Here is an 18,121-nt window from a genome sequence, read left to right as displayed (position 1 = left end):
TGTCAAAGGAAGTGGTTATTAAATGACAAGCTGTATTGGAATGGAGTTTCTACAAGATTCCCTAATGCATCAGCCTGTATTGGTTCAGCACATCAGGAATTTTAGAAAAAAAAGCTGTGCATAAACCTTCCAAAGATAATACTTTTATGTAGCCATGAATTTGTTTTTAAAATTTCCCCCTATATTAAAAATCATAACATATGTTTATACTCTAAATAAATTATACAAAATATTCTCAGAAGGTAGGATCAGAACTTAATATTCCATAGAACTTTGTCATACGCAAAATACTTTGTAAATTAATGAGTTATTTGAACTCTAGTAACTCAGGGGTGATTGGAACTATTCATGATGGGCTTAGAAATAGCTGAGACTCGAACTAATAAAACAGATTTAAAGTGCAGTATTACTCAGAATAATAGCACTTCCCTGTCATTTCATTAACGACTTATCAAAAAATCCATATCATCAGTCATTTGATAAGAGCAAAATGAATATATACTTACACCAGAAAGCATTTCTCCTAGTTAGGTATAATCCCCAAGTTTATTATAATAGAATATTTGAAATTAAATTCTGTACAAATGTTTAGGACTCTGCTGAAAAGATTGTGTTGATATTTAGTCATTTAAGTAATTTTTATATATCCAGAAGCCTTTCTTCCCCAGGGTATTTTATTAAGTTGCTAGGAAAGCAAGGCTAATTGTGGCACTTGCTGCTGGCACCATGTATCCCACATTGATCCCTTTGTTGACACTGTTACATGTCTGGAGGACAATGACCTTGGCCTCGTCGCTGTGTTCCTCCATCTGTGACTCGTTCATTTCCCATAATAAATTCTCTATATGCAATTTAGAGATGCTTTCTGGGGATTCTGGGCCAAAGCTTTCTTTCTTGAGCCCTGGGAAATGACAGGGCAAATCTGTCATGGCTGCCTCCCACCACGTTGACTTGGGGAACCCAGTGCCAATTCCTCCCACAAAGAACCCACTGAATCTGGGGGTCTTCACAGGGCCTCTATAGTGGCTGCACGCCTCTTAATGGAATAAGAGGCAAACTAGGGAAATATTTACATGCTGCGGTCCCTAGACTCCCCCATATCCCTTGGGGCTCCATGATACTCCAGGGTGTCAGTGATTCTTACACACTGGTTGCATAGCTTTGGGAAAATACTCATAGTTAAAACAAATCTTGCCTTTGCTGACATCAAATAATTTTTTCACACGTTTCTTTTCAAACATAGATCATGCTTCTTCATTTCATTTTCCCTTCTCTATTTTTAGGGGCTTCTTCCAAAACGTTCATTTTTTCAACATTGGTCATATAATGTCTATAGTTATCTTGTTCTAGACCCATAATTCTGATTCTAATCTTTCCACATAGTTACAACTGTAACCTCCTTCCCTTCTTTTCCTGAGGGTGAAAAATAACAAGTAGACTCTAATCACCAACTGTCAAGGATGTTGTTCTCCTTTTACCTATATGGTAGCATAAACCTGCTGCAAATGCGGTGGGGATTGCAAGAGCAATCTTTCATTTGAAAATAGCTTTTAAAGCCCACTTCTGTGAGGGGAGGCACTTCTTGTTTTCACCCATTCACCAGAGAGAAAAACCAAGTAAAACAAAGACCTCATGTCCATGATATTCTTCCAAAGAATCTTCATATGGACAAAAGAAGATTGATTTTTTTATACAAGGGCACCTTGGGTAGGTCAGTCAGTTAAGCATACAACTGTTGATTTCAGCTCGGGTCATGATCTCAGGGATTGTGGGATCAAGACACAAGTTGGGCTGCCCTGAAAATGCAGAGCCTGCTTGGGATTCTCTCTTTCCCCCTCTCTCTGTCCTCTCCTGATCTTGTGTGCACACTCTCCTCTTTCAAAAACAAAAACAAAACAAAACAGAAAAAACTCATATCCACAGTATTTTTTTTAATTTTAAAGAATCTTTATTTATTTTTGATAGAGAGAGAGAAACAGTGTGAGCGGGGGAGAAACAGAAAGAGAGGGAGACACAGAATTCGAAGCAGGCTCCAGGCTTTGAGCTATCAGCACAGAGCCTGATGCAGGGTTCAAACTCACCACTCACCAACCACGAGTTCATGACCTGAGCCCAAGTTGGACGCTTAACCAACGGAGCCACAGGTGCCCCCACAATATTCTTTAAAACAATCTTTATATGAACAAAAGAAGATCAACTGATTTTTCACACAGGCATTTAACTATAAATCTTTTAGTGTTTGCTTTTCAGATTTTTTTAAAAGCTTTGAGAGATGTTTTAAAAATAACTTGTCTTCATGATGTTGAACGAGAAACTGTAAAAGTTCCTTTCATGTCTGTGAAATACATTTTATGTCTCTGAAATTGCCCTTAAATTGGAAAATTTCATCCTTAATATTCACTTTTCGTTTACTTTAAAGTGATAATGAAACCAGCTTTCTGTTCAGTCCTTTGGAGATTGTTGTCTCAGGGAAAACAACAAAGAATACCATAAATCTTCAGGAAATCTATATGGAAAGGAAAAGATGTATATTTTCTCTTTTTTGGAAGTAAAATTTTATTACATATTATTAAAGGATATGTAACTTTATAGAAGAATTCTGTTGGAATTAGATTATGTTCCTAGAGGGTAACCTCAGCTTTAGCAGACTATACAATCAAAAGGTAGAATATTAAATGCATTACGGTTTCCAAAAGACATTCACTGCAAATTTAAGCACTGAAGATACTATGATAAATAATATATTTTTTGTCATTGTGCTTTGTTGTTTTCACAAGAAAGACTCTTTTGATGGAGTTCCTCCTGTGGTGGCTATTCTTAGGGCACTGCCCATATGATTAATAAAATGCAATATATTTCTCACTCTGACTCTCCTGAAGTAGAGTCATTTCAGAATTTCTTCCCAAAACCTGCCCCTTGATATTTGACAAGCCAAAAACAATTATTCTTTCTTTTTTTTTTTTTTTTTGGCTTTTGTACAGGTCAAACGGAATATTGTGAAAAAATGCTTGTCACAATTTTCTATTTACAAATGACAAAAGCAACAAATAATTTTATTGTCAGAGCCTAAACTCTGAAATCATATTTTAGCACAACAACGTGCCATTCAGAATGAGGAAACAGGGAGGTGCATTTGGAAATACATCAAGAAGCATCTCCCCTCCCCCTGAGGAGAATTCCATCTTTAAACAGAATTGAATTGCTTTGAAAATTCATGCAATGACATATAAATCAAAAATAAATGAATAGAAGTATGAGGAGAAAATTGATGTGTTTCTTAGATAGGACCATTGGGTGATGTCAAAATAATGACAAGAAACCTCTATCCATCATCAAGTCAAATAGTATTAAAACAGTCTCTTGACATATGAGTTTTGAGCATATTATGCAACTAAAATAAAACCCCTAAAATCTCAAAGTCATTTGAGATCATGACTATTGTGTTGTATGATAAGATACATTTCCCTAATGGCACTATACAAATAAATTCGTATATAATTTAGCCTTCATGGACAAAATGTGAATCATTACATATAATTGAAAAGATGGGAAAATTATTCACAGAAATATTATTGAGGAAGGGAAGATGAAATCACTATTTTTTTAACCATACAAACAACAGTGCACTCCAGGAATGAGTGGTTAATGTTCTTGAAATGATGAATTTGAGATACCCACTATCTTATGCTATGTGTGTGGAATATCATGTGACATCTAACTATGCAGAATATAGAACTTACTGTGCTTCCATGTCTAACTTAAAGTTATGTAGGGTGACATTTTTCAAGAAGTATAATTAACTCACTGTTCAATGACTTGGGAAAAAAAAGAACTCCTTTTGATGACTTCTATACAATTGATCTTAAAGATGCTTACCATGTATGCCATATGATCTTCATACACGTGTGGTTATTGGTAGAGTTCCATTATAAAAATTATTTTTTATACAAATTAAGATTCTTTATAATTGTACATATATCATAATACCTACAGGATTAAATATAGCAGATTGAACATTCAAAGCAGAAGGTCATCGGCTTACTGTGATTAGCTTTAAAAAACTATAATTTTATAAACTTCATAAAAAACTGAGAAGTTTCCCTTGGGAAATCTGTTTGAGCCCCTAGTCATGACCATGACCTTTAAAATGACACCATCACTTGTGTCTAAGAGACTTCTGGTGTCTCATGTAACTCAACTTTTCTTAGCTCAACACATGTCTACAAATCAATGTATTTCATAATAATCTCTTAGGCACAATAATCTTAAATATTAGAATTTTTTGCATAAATAAAACTCATAATTTCAAATCTTACTTCTCTTGTATAGAATAATCAACAACCTGAATGCCCAGGGTAATTAGCCAACAAGAATCCCACAGTGAAGGTAACATATGCAAATTCCATAATATCAGGCATTGTGCTAGACAATGAGAATAAAAGGTAAATAAGAAATGTTTTTTTCCCTCAGAGAGTTGTAGTCAGGTGAAAGATAAATGAATGAACAATTCAAGTGCATTTTAACCAAGCTATGCTAAGAGGGAAGAATGTGGTGCTGAGGAAGCCACAAAGAAGGGGACATAATTCAGTTTAGGATGCTGTAGGGTATTTCAAGGAAAACTTCTTAAAGGAAATGATGCCTGAATGTATTGAGTCTCTTCCCCGATGTCCTATGTCTTGGACTCCTCCAGCAAATATACTCTTCTTTATTTTAATGTAATCATCCTGATAACTACAGCATGGCTCCCTCTCCATTGTAAACACATTTTCTAATCTTATACCTAGGAAATAACACCCTGCTCACTTAAATTCTCTTATAATCTGCATTCTCTAATAAAGTACCTACCACCCACATCTGGCTATTTTATATTAAATCTAAATTGATTTAAATTTTAAATACTGAATTAAATACAGGGAAATGAAACTAAAAATTCAGCTCCTCAGCTGTGGTAGCTAAATTTCAAGGCTCAATAACCACATATGGGTAGTGGGTACCCTACTGGACAGGATGGAAAATATTTCTATCATCGCAGACTTTTTCATTAGGCTGCTCTGCTTTAGGTAGCACCTTTCTAACCTCATGCATACTTTCCAGGAATTGAGCCTTCTGCTCAATCCTGAATTGGTTTATTGAAATAATATGCCAGTAAAATTTCTTAATTCTAAATTTGGCACTTATTTTATTCCTACCCACCCCCACCAGCCATCTTGTGTTTGTGCTTTTAGCAATGAAATGCCAAGACTCAAAGACTTAGGGCAGAATCAGTCATCATGCAATGAATCAATTAGGTAGCCTCCCTGGGTGTCACTGAGCAAAAAGGCCAAAGACTGGGTGCTCCAGCCACATGAAAATGCCAAGGTGCTACCACACCCTTGACCAGTACATAGGCACCCAGAAGATCCAGCCCGTGCTCTTTACAGTGCCCTGATTGCTTCTTCTCACAGCTTCCTCAACTACTCAAGAGAAATCACTCACATCTCTAAAGCTTTTAAGAAAACTACATCTTTACCTTGTTGAACTGGTGATGTGCTAAGACATAAATCAGAATTCATTTGTACCCACTGAGTCCATTCTGAACACCATCCTGTCTTTGCAGATTATGGTAGGGGAAGGAATTCTCTACTGTTGCCTGTCCAAAAGAAGAAATGGGGTTGGACTGGAGCCCAACATTAATGCCGGAGGCTGCAACTTCAACTCCTTCCTTAGAAGAGCTGTCAGATTCGTTGGTGAGTGTGGGGAACCACAAAGAAAGGAATTTTTTTTTCAAATAGAAATGTTATATTTAATTACAGATATTAAGCCTTTAAAGCTATAATTTAGGTGTATAATTTGGGGTACATGATGAGTTTTACATTATACAAAAAAACTGTTAAAACACTAAGGTTTGGGCTTTGTATCTGTAATGTGTTATTTACAGTTATAGTGCTTGTTTTGAGAGCTAACATGCCATGCATTTCAGTATATTTTTGTCTAGCTGTGGTTGAAGCACAAATTTACTTTAAAATGGTTTCTCTGGATCTGTGTTCATTTTTGAAAGTGGAGAATAAATGTCAGCAGGACATTATGAATAGATAACTCTTCAGAAATTAGTTTAGCCACATCAATGATTCCATTTCAAATCTCCTGGAGTGTTTTCGTCGAGAAGTTATGGAAATGTCACCATAGAGAGAGCTGAATCATGGCTATTTATCCTTGGTTACATCTTCTAACTTTGCCTCCCATTTTTAATAAGACCTATAGAAAATCAGCATCTGAGCCTAACCTGTATCTAACCATTCATCTCTTCTGATTAGCATGGGACAATCTTTCTTAATTAATGTTTGAGTGACAGGCCTTTTTGTTCTGCAATAGGTCAGTAAAAAAAATTCACCTGTGACCTCTCAGCTCAAAGGAATAGGTCATTTCATTTAGGACCTAGAAGATAATTAAGTACAACCTTCTTCCCCACTAGAGGAAAAGTCCAGTCTAAGTCATGCCCTAGACATGCTCCACTAAGCAAGGAACTTGGAGATGGTAAGACAAAAAAGGCCCCTTAGCAGAGTCACAAACTGAGGCAAGGACAGAAATCTTTAAGACACATAGCTGATCTGAGAAAACAAAATTTGTAATGTAAAAAAATTCTGTGGACAAAAGGGTATATGACTTCTGTGAAAAGCCTCATGCCTGTGAGGACTGTCCATCCTTCCCTAGAGAACAGGGTCCCAGAGTCAGCAACCCCATCCTCCGTGGGTCAGGAGTCTCATTCTCCAAAGGTAGAAAAGGATGGGCTTCCGCACTGAAGCATATGCCTAGGACCTTGCGTACTGCTGGGAATTAGAATGTAGAAATGAAGGTCCTGTGTTGTGAACCCTGAACAAGTGGGTGGAGAAGGAATTGGGAGAGTTGCTAGGAGGGGATAAGCACCTTGTTTGTGGAAAACAAGGTAACCTGCAGGCAAGTGACTATGGTCTGGAGGAATCTACTGATGAATTACCCAGCTACCTCTTGCAATGATTTCTGTGACAAAAAATCATGAATCAGAATCCAGGCTGTCAATTCATAGTGAATCCAGGGTGTCAAGACATGTAAAGGAAGCAGGTGAATTCAGATCATGTGTATATGAACAGAACTTGACTCCTAGTCAAAGGACTTGCAGCAGAAATGGAGTTTGAGTGGACAAGCCTACCTCAGAATTTGTGAGTTTAGACTGGCTACAGAACACAAAAGAAAGATAGGTTTTGGATGGGAACTAGAAGAGCATCATCTCTGATTTCCAAACACACAGGAAGGCTCACACAGCCCTGTACCCAAGAGATGATTGTTTCTGCGACAGAACCCACCTGCCCTCTTCTCTTTTATTAGCATTCCTGGTATGACTTCTGCTTGTAGGGACTTGGAACAGGTTCCGTGGGGGTTAGGGACTACTGGAGAGAGCGAGCCCTGGAAGCTGAAACATGTTAAGCAATTTTAAATTGTTTTGAATTTTGCTTCATTCCCTGTATTTAATCCTTCTCTAGTCACACAGTTAGCCACGCTAATATGTCCTGGTGTCTTACAAGAGACCAATGGCAATGATATTAAGAACAGGTCCTAGGTAACCCAAATGGCAAAAGTATATCATAAATGACTACCTTGGAGACCCTCATTGCCCTTATAAGCAGCACATATCTGGTTTAAAGGTTTGGGAATTTTCTATACAGTTTTCTCCAAATTAACTCAGAGAAAATGATCACAACAGATTTGAAGGTTGCCAGGCTAATGTACAATAAACATGGTTGACAATGGCACAATATCAGCATTAGGCACTAACTTGGTAACAATTTCTTTCCCTCTGCTTGTAGGTGTTCACGTGTTTGGACTGTGCTCTACAGCTCTCATTACAGATATCATACAGCTCTCCACAGGCTATCAGGCGCCATACTTTCTGACCGTGTGCAAGCCAAACTACACCTCTCTCAATGTGTCTTGCAAAGAAAATTCCTACATTGTAGAAGATATTTGCTCAGGATCTGACCTTACAGTGATCAACAGTGGCAGGTTAGAAATTGAGACATAAAACTTTCCATGTCAGTGTTTTCATTGTTCATTATATAGCATGGAGTATCATTTTAGGCATACAGTTTTCAGTCCTAGTCACTTTGGCTTTATTTTTCTTTTTCAATTCAGTGATTTCTTTCGTGGTTACACCATAGAAAACCCACAGGTGGCTCATTCCAAATCCTCCATCTGTCTCCAAATTTCAGCCTCACATTGCTGCCACTAATCTTCATATCACCAAATTCTACTCACATTTTGTGATCTATCCTCTTTATTCATTATGGTTTTAGGTTATCACAGTTGGTTTATTTTAGGATACTATAGTTCGTCATGACTTACAGTCAATACATGGAGATTTACATCTCCATTATATGTTTTAGGTCTCAAAATTATGTGAATTTTGCATTTGGTAGAGTTATACATACATCTTCTTTGAATAAACCCAAAAGATCAGTATAGCTTCCAACCTTGCATTTTAAAAAATAAAAGACAGGAAAACTCAAGAAAATATCAATGCATTAAGTTTTGTTTTTCAGTGAATAAAGTAAAAATTAAGCTTTTTGGCAAGAGATAATGTTTTGGAAGTTCAAAAGAAATAAGTTACAGAAGGACAAAGGGCATTAAGTAATTGTTCGAAGAATTGCTTGTCATTCATTGAGTTCCCAAGATCAATTTACGAGTCAAAAATAAACTAATAAGTACTCTTGAAGAAACACAGCCTGATATGTAACTATACACCTTCAAGATCTCATGGTCCATTCAGTAATTTTGAAGCCACATTTAAAACCTGTGTCTTCTTTTTTTTCTCAATCTTGTCTTTGTTACATATCTTTTTTTTTTTTACATGTCTTGTCTTTTTAAATGGTAATCCTTTTTATTGGGTACCAAATAATTAGAAGGACATTAATATCATGAAATTTTATCTTAAAATTTTTTTGTCCATTAAAAGAAATGTCTGCTTTTCCTTCACGTCTCCTTTTCAGTGTCTCTCAGTATCCTGAGTTCCACCTCTCTCACCGTGCTTCTTAAATTTAACTAGATGCTCGGCGATTCTTGAGATGATAATTACTTTAAAGTGGAATATACAGGGAAACATTTTGTTAAAATATGCCTTCTTTGTTTTCTAGAGTATAAAAAATGCATTTAGACTCATTGCTGTGAGAAAATAATTTTGCCTTTTAACGTTGTATGTAAGTGAAACCATATATTTAGAAGCACGGAAAAAGTTTAAAAGCTTTAAAGATCTAGGTTTTATGGACCTTTACCTTACACTGACATAATTCTAATACCAAAGAACAATAATAATGTTTTTCAACCCATTTCTACTCTCGACCATTATTCCAATGATATAACAAAGTGACCGTCTCCAAAGCTGGCACTTGATATTGGAAAGCATATTACTATTATTCTTTAATTCTAATGGTGATTAGCAGTGCTTATCTCTCAGATCTTTCTCCAGAAAACTAAACAGAAATTAGGTTATCACTTATTACCTTGAGGCTTTTAAGTTGAATGTTTTAACCACCCAGTGTTCCTGAGATGGTTGTTAGCAGTGAGTCTGAAATAGAAGACATAATTTGACTGTCTTCCTTTGGCAGAAAATCATTCCCTTCTCAACACGCAACCCTCGCTGCCTTTGCTGCTGTGTACGTTTCGGTAAGTCACTGCCTCTTTTTCATCAATCTGTGTCCTAGAGAAAATTAGAGAAATGAGTGCTATCTCCAAGAGACTAATTAGGTTATATAGACATGTAATAACAGAACAGTAAACTTTAGCACAGCAGTCCGGAAAGACAGTTGCATCGAGAACAGAAACTGGGTCATACTGGGAACAATATTACAGTAAAAGAACTTTTCTACACAGTCATAATACTTATTCAGCCCACTATTCCTTCAATGTAATATTATACCTCATGGCAGGGTCTTATGAACTACATGAATTTTATAAATTCTGAGACTGAAAGAATTGTGTTACGCACAGTACACACACGTACATGCTTTACTTTCAGTATTTATGTAACAGTTCAAAGTCAGTGTAAATTTGATAAACTATACATAATGAATCATCATCATATCTGATTAATAAAATAATCCATTAGGTCTTATGTAAGAAAAAGATTTGCTATGTATTTCCTTTTATTTCAGGTATAAAACATAACCATAACAGTTATAGGACAGTTAAATTGATGTCGAGTATGCCAGTTATGCTTGAGGTTTAACTTTTTGTTTGATTATAATTCAATAGTAAATGACCTTTCTAACATACTTAACTCTTTCACTTTTAAGATGTACTTCAATTCCACATTAACGGATTCCTCTAAGCTTCTGAAACCTCTCTTGGTCTTCACGTTTATCATCTGTGGGATCATCTGTGGGCTAACACGGATAACTCAGTATAAGAACCACCCAGTTGATGTCTATTGTGGCTTTTTAATAGGAGGAGGAATTGCTCTGTACTTGGTAAATAATTTATTATTCTTATTTGATAAACCACAGTTTAAATGGAAAACTTGCATTGAACATTTTGCATTGTAATAATTTACTTGCCACATAGTTTATATTCATGAGAAAATGTCTGGGTGTGTCTCCATTCTAAGCCAAAACACATATCCTACTTTAATTTTTCATTTTTTTAACATTTATTTATTTTTGAGAGACAGAGATAGGGCGTTAGCAGGGGAAGGGCAGAGAGAGAGGGAGATACAGAATCTGAAGCAGGCTCCTGGCTCTGAGCTACCTGTCAGCAAACAGCCCAATGGGGGCTCGAATCCATGACTCATGAGATCATGACCTAAGCCAAAGTCAGACACTTAACTAATAGAGCTGCCCAGGTGCCCCATATCTTACTTTTAGCAAAACAATTTTTTAAACTTTTACCATAGACCAGAAACTCCAATTTTAGGATTATTGCATTTTATCTTGATACATACACCCCAAAAAGAATTAAGGATGATTTTTGCTAGTATAATTTTATAGATGAGGAAAGGAAAGTAAATATTAGTGAAAGTAAGGTTCATGACAGTTCCGAAGGTTTAGTGGATAGGCAGTTGAAGAGTTGGGTCTGGAGCTCAAAAGAGCAATCAGGAGTGGAGAAATAGACTTAAAAGTCATGGACATTATTGGAGGAAGCACCATAATAATTATGGGAATATATAAAATTGCCAGGTCATAAGAATAAAAGGAAGCCAGGCGATACCAAGATGCAAGCAGATTGGAGAGGAAGAGGCAATAACCAAAGAAACTGAGAGAGGCTGGCAGAGAAAAAATCCTCTATAGCAGCAGTTCAATCATGTCATCTTGATGCATGTGTGGAAGGTGTCACAAGAAAGTGATTACAAAAAAATAGTAAAAGCGCTGAGGCAAGCAATGATTTATTTTTCATTTTTATGAAATAGCATGGTCAGGATTGTTTACTTCAAATCTCATGCTTACTCAGGTGCTTTCTTCTGTGGCGGAGAAAGTAATCCAAGTAAAGTTAGTGTTCCAGGAATTGGGCATAAGCTTGGGTTTCTCATGCAAGTGTTGACGGGCGTTGTGTTACAGAATGAGCAAAGAAGACCGAGAACGGCATCTCCGTAGTTCATGAATCACCTTCACATGTGTGTGATTTCATGGTGTTCTGGAATTGGCATGGGCTCCATAGTCTGAAGAATTTGGGCTTGAATCTCAAATATCCTTGACATTTAGCCAAGTTACATAGTCTCTAAGAAGCCTGTTTCTTCACCTATGAAATGAAAATAATAACAAGAATGAAGCAACCATATTTATTAAGCACAGTGCTGGGCACTGAATGTTGAACAATATGGCCAGAGATTACTTAAAGTCTAGTGGATGATTTTCCTAAAATTACAACAATTATAACTAATTAATACAATTATTAATAGAACATTAGGTAGGGACTGCTCATCTTGGGAACTCTAGCAGTGAGAGCATAGAAAGCTATTATTTAGAAGAAAATTTGAGCCAGGAATTAAAATGGTTGGTGAGGCAGAAGCTGGACTTTATTTAGTTTCTGTTTGCATGCTGTGCCCTGAGGTTGGCGATCCATCAATTCTGAACCAATGCTGTTTTAAATTGTTAAGCATTCTATAAAATGTTAAATCCACAGGATTCTTTTGAAAAGTAGACAGTGGCTACCATTTATGGAAATTAACACCCCAACAGGAATCTGTTGCTTGCTCTTATCTTCAAACTAAGCATCTCAGAAATTGAAAATCCAACAGGGATTTGGTCTTCTATGTGTAAAAAGAGTAAAAATTCAGAATCTGAATTTTTTTCTTTATCCAAATTTGTATCTTCCAAATCTAAAATAACAAAAAATGGGTAGGTTAAGTATAAAAACAAGGTTAAATAAAATTTAGCTGAAATTTCGTGTACTAGCCCTGAATTGATCAAACACTTCCAAACTTAAGACCAAGTTAAAAGAAAGAATGTGAGCGCTCCCAACTAGTGACAGTCTCTGCCATCTTTTGAGAATATTCTGGACAATACTGAACACACAGGGCTGTGCTTGATCTGAGTCATAACAACATTTGTCTCTGACCTCACTGCAAAACCTGATAGCATATTTTATGGATGATTTGTTGTTTGATATGTTTCATACCTCTCCTGCTTTCCATCATAAGGGGTGATTGAAAATGGAAGGTAAAATAAATCAGTTAAGCTATTCAAGGTGTCACTCAACCAGAGGTTCCTAAATCCAGAAAAACGAATTGCTTTGAAAAGAATGTCCTATTTCTCTCAACTGTTGTCTTTTTTTTTCACTCAAAACATACAGAAGATAGATAAGATTCACAAAAACATCCAGTGGGATGGAGAGAGGAGACGAAATCCAACTATTAAAAATAATGGGCTCCTTATTTCTGAAGAGTCAGTTCAGTGATTTATTATATAATTCACAAATTATTTTCTGAGTAATTGTAGTTTTGGTTTTTTATTATTTGTGTTAGCTGATGGTGTATAGAGGGCACATACCTCGTTTATATGTGTCCGAGGGTCCTCTAAGACGAATTCTTAGTAACCGCATCTTCTAGTGCATGATATTCTTGTTTCTCTCCAATGCCAGGGCCTGTATGCTGTGGGCAATTTTCTCCCTAGTGAAGAGACTATGTTTCATCACAGAGAAGCCCTCAGATCTCTGACAGACCTCAACCAAGACCCCAGCAGGGTATTATCTGCTAAAAATGGTAGCAGCAGTGATGGAATTGCTCACACAGAAGGCATCCTCAACCGAAACCACAGAGATGCCAGCTCCCTCAAAAGAGCAAATGCTGATGTAGAGATCATCACTCCACGGAGTCCCATGGGGAAGGAGAACATGGTTACCTTTAGCAATACCCTGCCAAGAGCCAACACACCATCCGTAGAAGACCCTGTTAGAAGAAATGCCAGCATTCATGCCTCTATGGATTCTGCTCGGTCAAAGCAGCTTCTCACCCAGTGGAAGAATAAGAATGAAAGCCGGAAGTTGTCCCTGCAAGTTATAGAGACTGAGCCTGGACAGTCACCACCCAGATCCATAGAAATGAGGTCAAGCTCAGAGCCCTCCAGAGTAGGGGTGAATGGAGAGCACCATCCTCCCAGCAATCAGTACCTCAAGATCCAGCCTGGCACTGTCCCCGGGTGTAACAATAGCATGCCCGGAGGACCACGAGTGTCCATCCAGTCCCGCCCGGGGTCCTCGCAGTTAGTGCACATCCCCGAGGAGACGCAGGAAAACATAAGCACCTCTCCCAAAAGCAGCTCTGCTCGGGCCAAGTGGTTGAAAGCTGCAGAGAAGACTGTGGCCTGTAATAGAAGCAACAGCCAGCCCCGAATAATGCAAGTAATAGCAATGTCCAAGCAGCAGGGTGTCCTCCAAAGCAGCCCCAAGAACACCGAAGGCAGCACTGTCTCCTGCACTGGCTCCATCCGCTACAAAACCTTGACAGACCACGAACCCAGTGGGATCGTAAGGGTTGAGGCTCACCCGGAGAACAACAGGCCCATCATACAGATCCCATCCACCGAAGGCGAAGGCAGTGGCTCCTGGAAATGGAAAGCCCCTGAAAAGGGCAGCCTTCGCCAAACTTATGAGCTCAACGATCTCAACAGGGACTCAGAAAGCTGTGAGTCCCTGAAAGACAGTTTTGGTTCCGGAGACCGCAAAAGAAGCAACATAGATAACAATGAGCATCACCACCATGGAATCACCACCATCCGCGTCACCCCCGTAGAGGGCAGCGAAATTGGTTCAGAGACGTTGTCTGTTTCTTCCTCCCGCGACTCTACCCTGCGGAGAAAGGGCAACATCATCTTAATCCCTGAGAGAAGTAACAGCCCCGAAAACACTAGAAATATCTTCTACAAGGGAACCTCCCCAACACGGGCTTATAAGGATTGAGTGGTGGGATTCAATCACTTGAGCAACCACCCTCCTCCCCCCACCCCGCGCCCCCGAAAAGACCACGGGTTGATTCTCCCTGTGCTCTGTTGCAGCGGATTGGGAAGCCTTCTCATCAAACTGGGTCATTTAACCATCAGCCCGGAACGCAATGACTTGAGAACTACTACACACAAGCTTGTAGATTTCGCATCAAGGGGAGGGAAAAGCACAATGCAAGAACCTAATTAATATGATAATGTGAAGAATCTTAAGACCTATCTTCAAACTCAAAAGGTTTGCAGAAGGCAGTATCAGAAGAAAGTGGTTTCCTTCAGTGTATACTATTTTACTTCCTGAATGTGCCAACTTTAGGGATTTTTCTTTATAATTAGCTGTGGGAATCCAGAACACGTTTCCCTACAGCAGAGGCCATGCAGTATTATATATTCATTTTGCAGAATCTGCGCCTACAGCCCAGTAAGGGTGGTGCTGATTATTATAGTACACATACCATGTAAACTCTCAAATTCTATTTAGCTGTGAAATAGTGGTGTGCAATTCCTTGTCAAAGAAATGCTACTGTATTAAGAAGATGCTGGCTGCTTTGTGTTAGAATAGGACACCCCACAGCTTCTCTGTAGTGGCTCTGTCACCGTCAAAAAATGAAAAGGTTTTGTGCATTTCCTCATTTCTCTGCTTTCTTCAAAAACAAAAAAATGTGTAGGAATATTTTCAGTGAAAGGGAATAACTAGTACTTTTCTACATAGTTTTTTTGTGGTTTTTTTGCTGCTTACTTTTTATTTAAGTGTAGGTACTACTGAAGATTCTGTTTTTTTAGTGAGTCAACTTGTATAATTTAAGAAATACGTTGTTTTAGAGTTTTTTGAAATTGTTGTGATCATATTTTGCATCTTATGGCTCCTCCTTTATTTATTAATTATTTTTTGATATCACAGATATGTTTTCTATTTTTAAAGCAAGAATAACAGTTGACATTCCTTGAGCAAAACATACTGCTGTGAATTTATGAATAAGAAATCTGAACCAACACTTGACATTGTGAATTACATTGCCAGCAGTGTCGGTTGAGTCTACCCTGGGATGTCCCCAGCTGCCTGGCTTAGGTTGCTATCTTAATTAGTAATTTTTTATATTTTAATAACCAGTAAATTAGAGCAACAGTAGATGGGCTTTACCTTCTTCCCTGAGATATTTTTGTTAATTGGACATCTATAAACAGAATCTGACAAAAAAAGTGCAAATTGATAAGTGAAAGTATCTCACAGTATAAATTAGGAATGTATTTCTTCAAAATATCTAAACAGACACAGGCTTTGTGCTTAATATGCAAACAACAGTTTTGCTACCTATCCTGAATAGAGCCTTCAGCCTAAATCAAAGGAAAACAAATATTATCAATAAGAAGATAGAATCAAAACATTTGGAGGTGTTTTCCAACTTAAAAATTTCAGTGTGGAGAAATATTTGGTTCTTGGAATTTAGTATCAAATCTTTTTTACACCATTTCTTAAGAATTCTAATACACACTTGATGATTGCCAAGGGGACAAAAGGTAACAATAAGGCTGGTTGATCCGATCTGTTTTCAGTGAGAACAGAAGGGGTTGTTAAGACATGAAGAGGATCACATCATTATCAACTTCCACAGGAAAAGGGCAAAGCTTCTAGAGTTAACCAACCTCCTAAGAGCATTAGGGATTTAGCTGAAACCAGCAGAATTGAAAACTCTGGCAATAAAATATGATTCAACTATATCCCTTCTGGCAATTTCCTTCTCAGAGAGGGGAGTGGGAGTAAAACGTTGCCTTCCCCACTTCTCACCACCGCCACCATCACGGCACTCCTACTGGCTTTTGCCATTTCATAGAGAGAAAGGTGGACTGGTTTTAGTACTCTGAAGAAAAAAATAATAAAGCTGCAGCATTTAAGGTGCAGTATGATATTTCCTAGTCTTTCCTATTTCTTAACAAAAGATTTTAAAGTACTTCTCTAGTCATTGAAGGTTTTTTTTCCTTTACATAAATATTGATATATTCTTTTTCTACTCAAAGTGCCAAAGGCTACAGTTTTTAATGACTGAACAAAATGTACCACATTGTTAAGGAAATATAATGATAGTCGCTAGAACTCAGACCTCTGCATGTATATTTGATAATACATCTTTTGTAAAAAAAATTACAAAAAATATTTGTTTACATTCCACTGGTACCTTAATTTAAAGTAAATGAGACTAACAGGTGGTATCTCTTCTTAGTGTTCTATTTATCTGATTTGCTAATGAGAGCACTTCTTCCTTGGTTAGGCTGTGCTTTACTGATAAAACCAAGTATTGAATAAAGAGAGTAATTATCTTTTTAAAGTAAATAAAATTATGAAAATATATATACTATATATAAAGTATTGTGTTTAATAAAATGTTATGCAATGTTTTCCAAACTGATAAAGTTTGTAAAGTGCTATAATGTATTTTGTTAAGTACAGATTAAAGCTATTGTGTGAGTATATTGTGCTAACATCATAGAAATAAAGATTAGATTTCTTCATCAAAATTGGAACATTTTGATTTTTTTACTTCAAACAGTATGAATGGATACTAACTTGGCTTATAGGAAAACATCTGAAGACATAAGAATGAATCAGAACTGATTATATTCATAATTGTTTAGAAGAAAGACTGTTAACTAACAAAAGTTGGTAAACTATGCCATAATTTTCCTTCGTCACAGAATTTTTATTTTATGCTGATTAAAGGAGCTCTTTTAGACTTACTTAGGCATAGATCTTTTATGTATCAATGTTATAAAGTGTAAAAACAAAAATATGTCAGGGCCAATCGCTCTGAATCAATTTTTGACCAAGAGTGGTTGATGTGCCTCTTTTCCCCAATATTATTGCCCCCTGCGTAGCCCATATACAGAGACATGGTTTTGCCATCTGTAACACACAAGTTCCATAGTTTCTCCATTTGCCATAATTCCCCAGCAGGAGTAGGGTGGGAAGGAGGAATGAAAAGAGAAGCGGCTTTAAGAAGAAGACACAGAAGTTTCATATGTCATGTGTAATCTACCTACATGGTACAAACTAGATCTCCTTGGCCGGAAGACAGGCTGGGGATGAAGTCTCTAGCTGAGGGTTCCAGCCCAGCTGAACATTTGTGTCTTCTCTACTTAGATGAAAAAGGATGAGATGGCTCCTGGGGGCTAATGATCAGTTTCTGTCATACCAGCTTCAAGGCTCTTCACAATAGGATATATAGAGCCTTATAGATCACTGCTTCTCCATACAAACCTGTCTGCTGCCTCAGGCCTGGCTTCCTCTGTGTGTGTGGGTGGAGGGGACATGGCGGGTGGGCGCCTGAGTGAGAGTGTGTGTGTGGCTTATTTTTAACTCTCTGGAAAACCTTTGTGCCCCTTTTTAAAGTCCCCTTTGTCATTTCAGGCTAAATGTCAATATTCCTTTATTTTCAATTTTTCCTGTTTCTAATTTTAGGGCTGGAAGGGGCTTGAGATATCACTCATCCTTCTAGATATAATCTCTGTGGTTGCTATGTTCACACATGTGAAACGTAGAATGCACGAGAAGGGCTTTACTCAAAGTCACACAAGTTGTAGATGCAAGAAGGACACTGAGGGCAGGGAGGAATACCTCCTGCTCATTTTTTATTCTCTTATGTTTAGTGCATCACCTACCACATAGGTTGGACACTCAGTAACATTTGAAA

At 37.4% G+C, this 18,121-nt stretch overlaps 1 protein-coding gene across 1 annotated transcript in view; it reads left to right on the top strand.

Annotated features, from left to right (window-relative positions):
- Positions 1-16,949, top strand: part of PLPPR4 (phospholipid phosphatase related 4) — a 41,599-nt gene extending 24,650 nt beyond the window's left edge. The window contains exons 3-7 of the mRNA XM_029949890.1: positions 5,597-5,726; positions 7,821-8,016; positions 9,615-9,672; positions 10,302-10,475; positions 13,081-16,949. Of these exons, the coding sequence (XP_029805750.1) occupies positions 5,597-5,726; positions 7,821-8,016; positions 9,615-9,672; positions 10,302-10,475; positions 13,081-14,397 (1,875 nt within the window). The 3' untranslated portion in view covers positions 14,398-16,949. The remainder of the gene's footprint in view (positions 1-5,596; positions 5,727-7,820; positions 8,017-9,614; positions 9,673-10,301; positions 10,476-13,080) is intronic.
- Positions 16,950-18,121: the final 1,172 nt, after the last annotated feature.

This window comes from Suricata suricatta, chromosome 8 (assembly GCF_006229205.1).
Source record: "Suricata suricatta isolate VVHF042 chromosome 8, meerkat_22Aug2017_6uvM2_HiC, whole genome shotgun sequence".
NCBI lineage: Eukaryota > Metazoa > Chordata > Mammalia > Carnivora > Herpestidae > Suricata > Suricata suricatta.
Note: the sequence above shows the minus strand (reverse complement) of the source record. Positions and strands in the feature narration are given on the sequence as shown.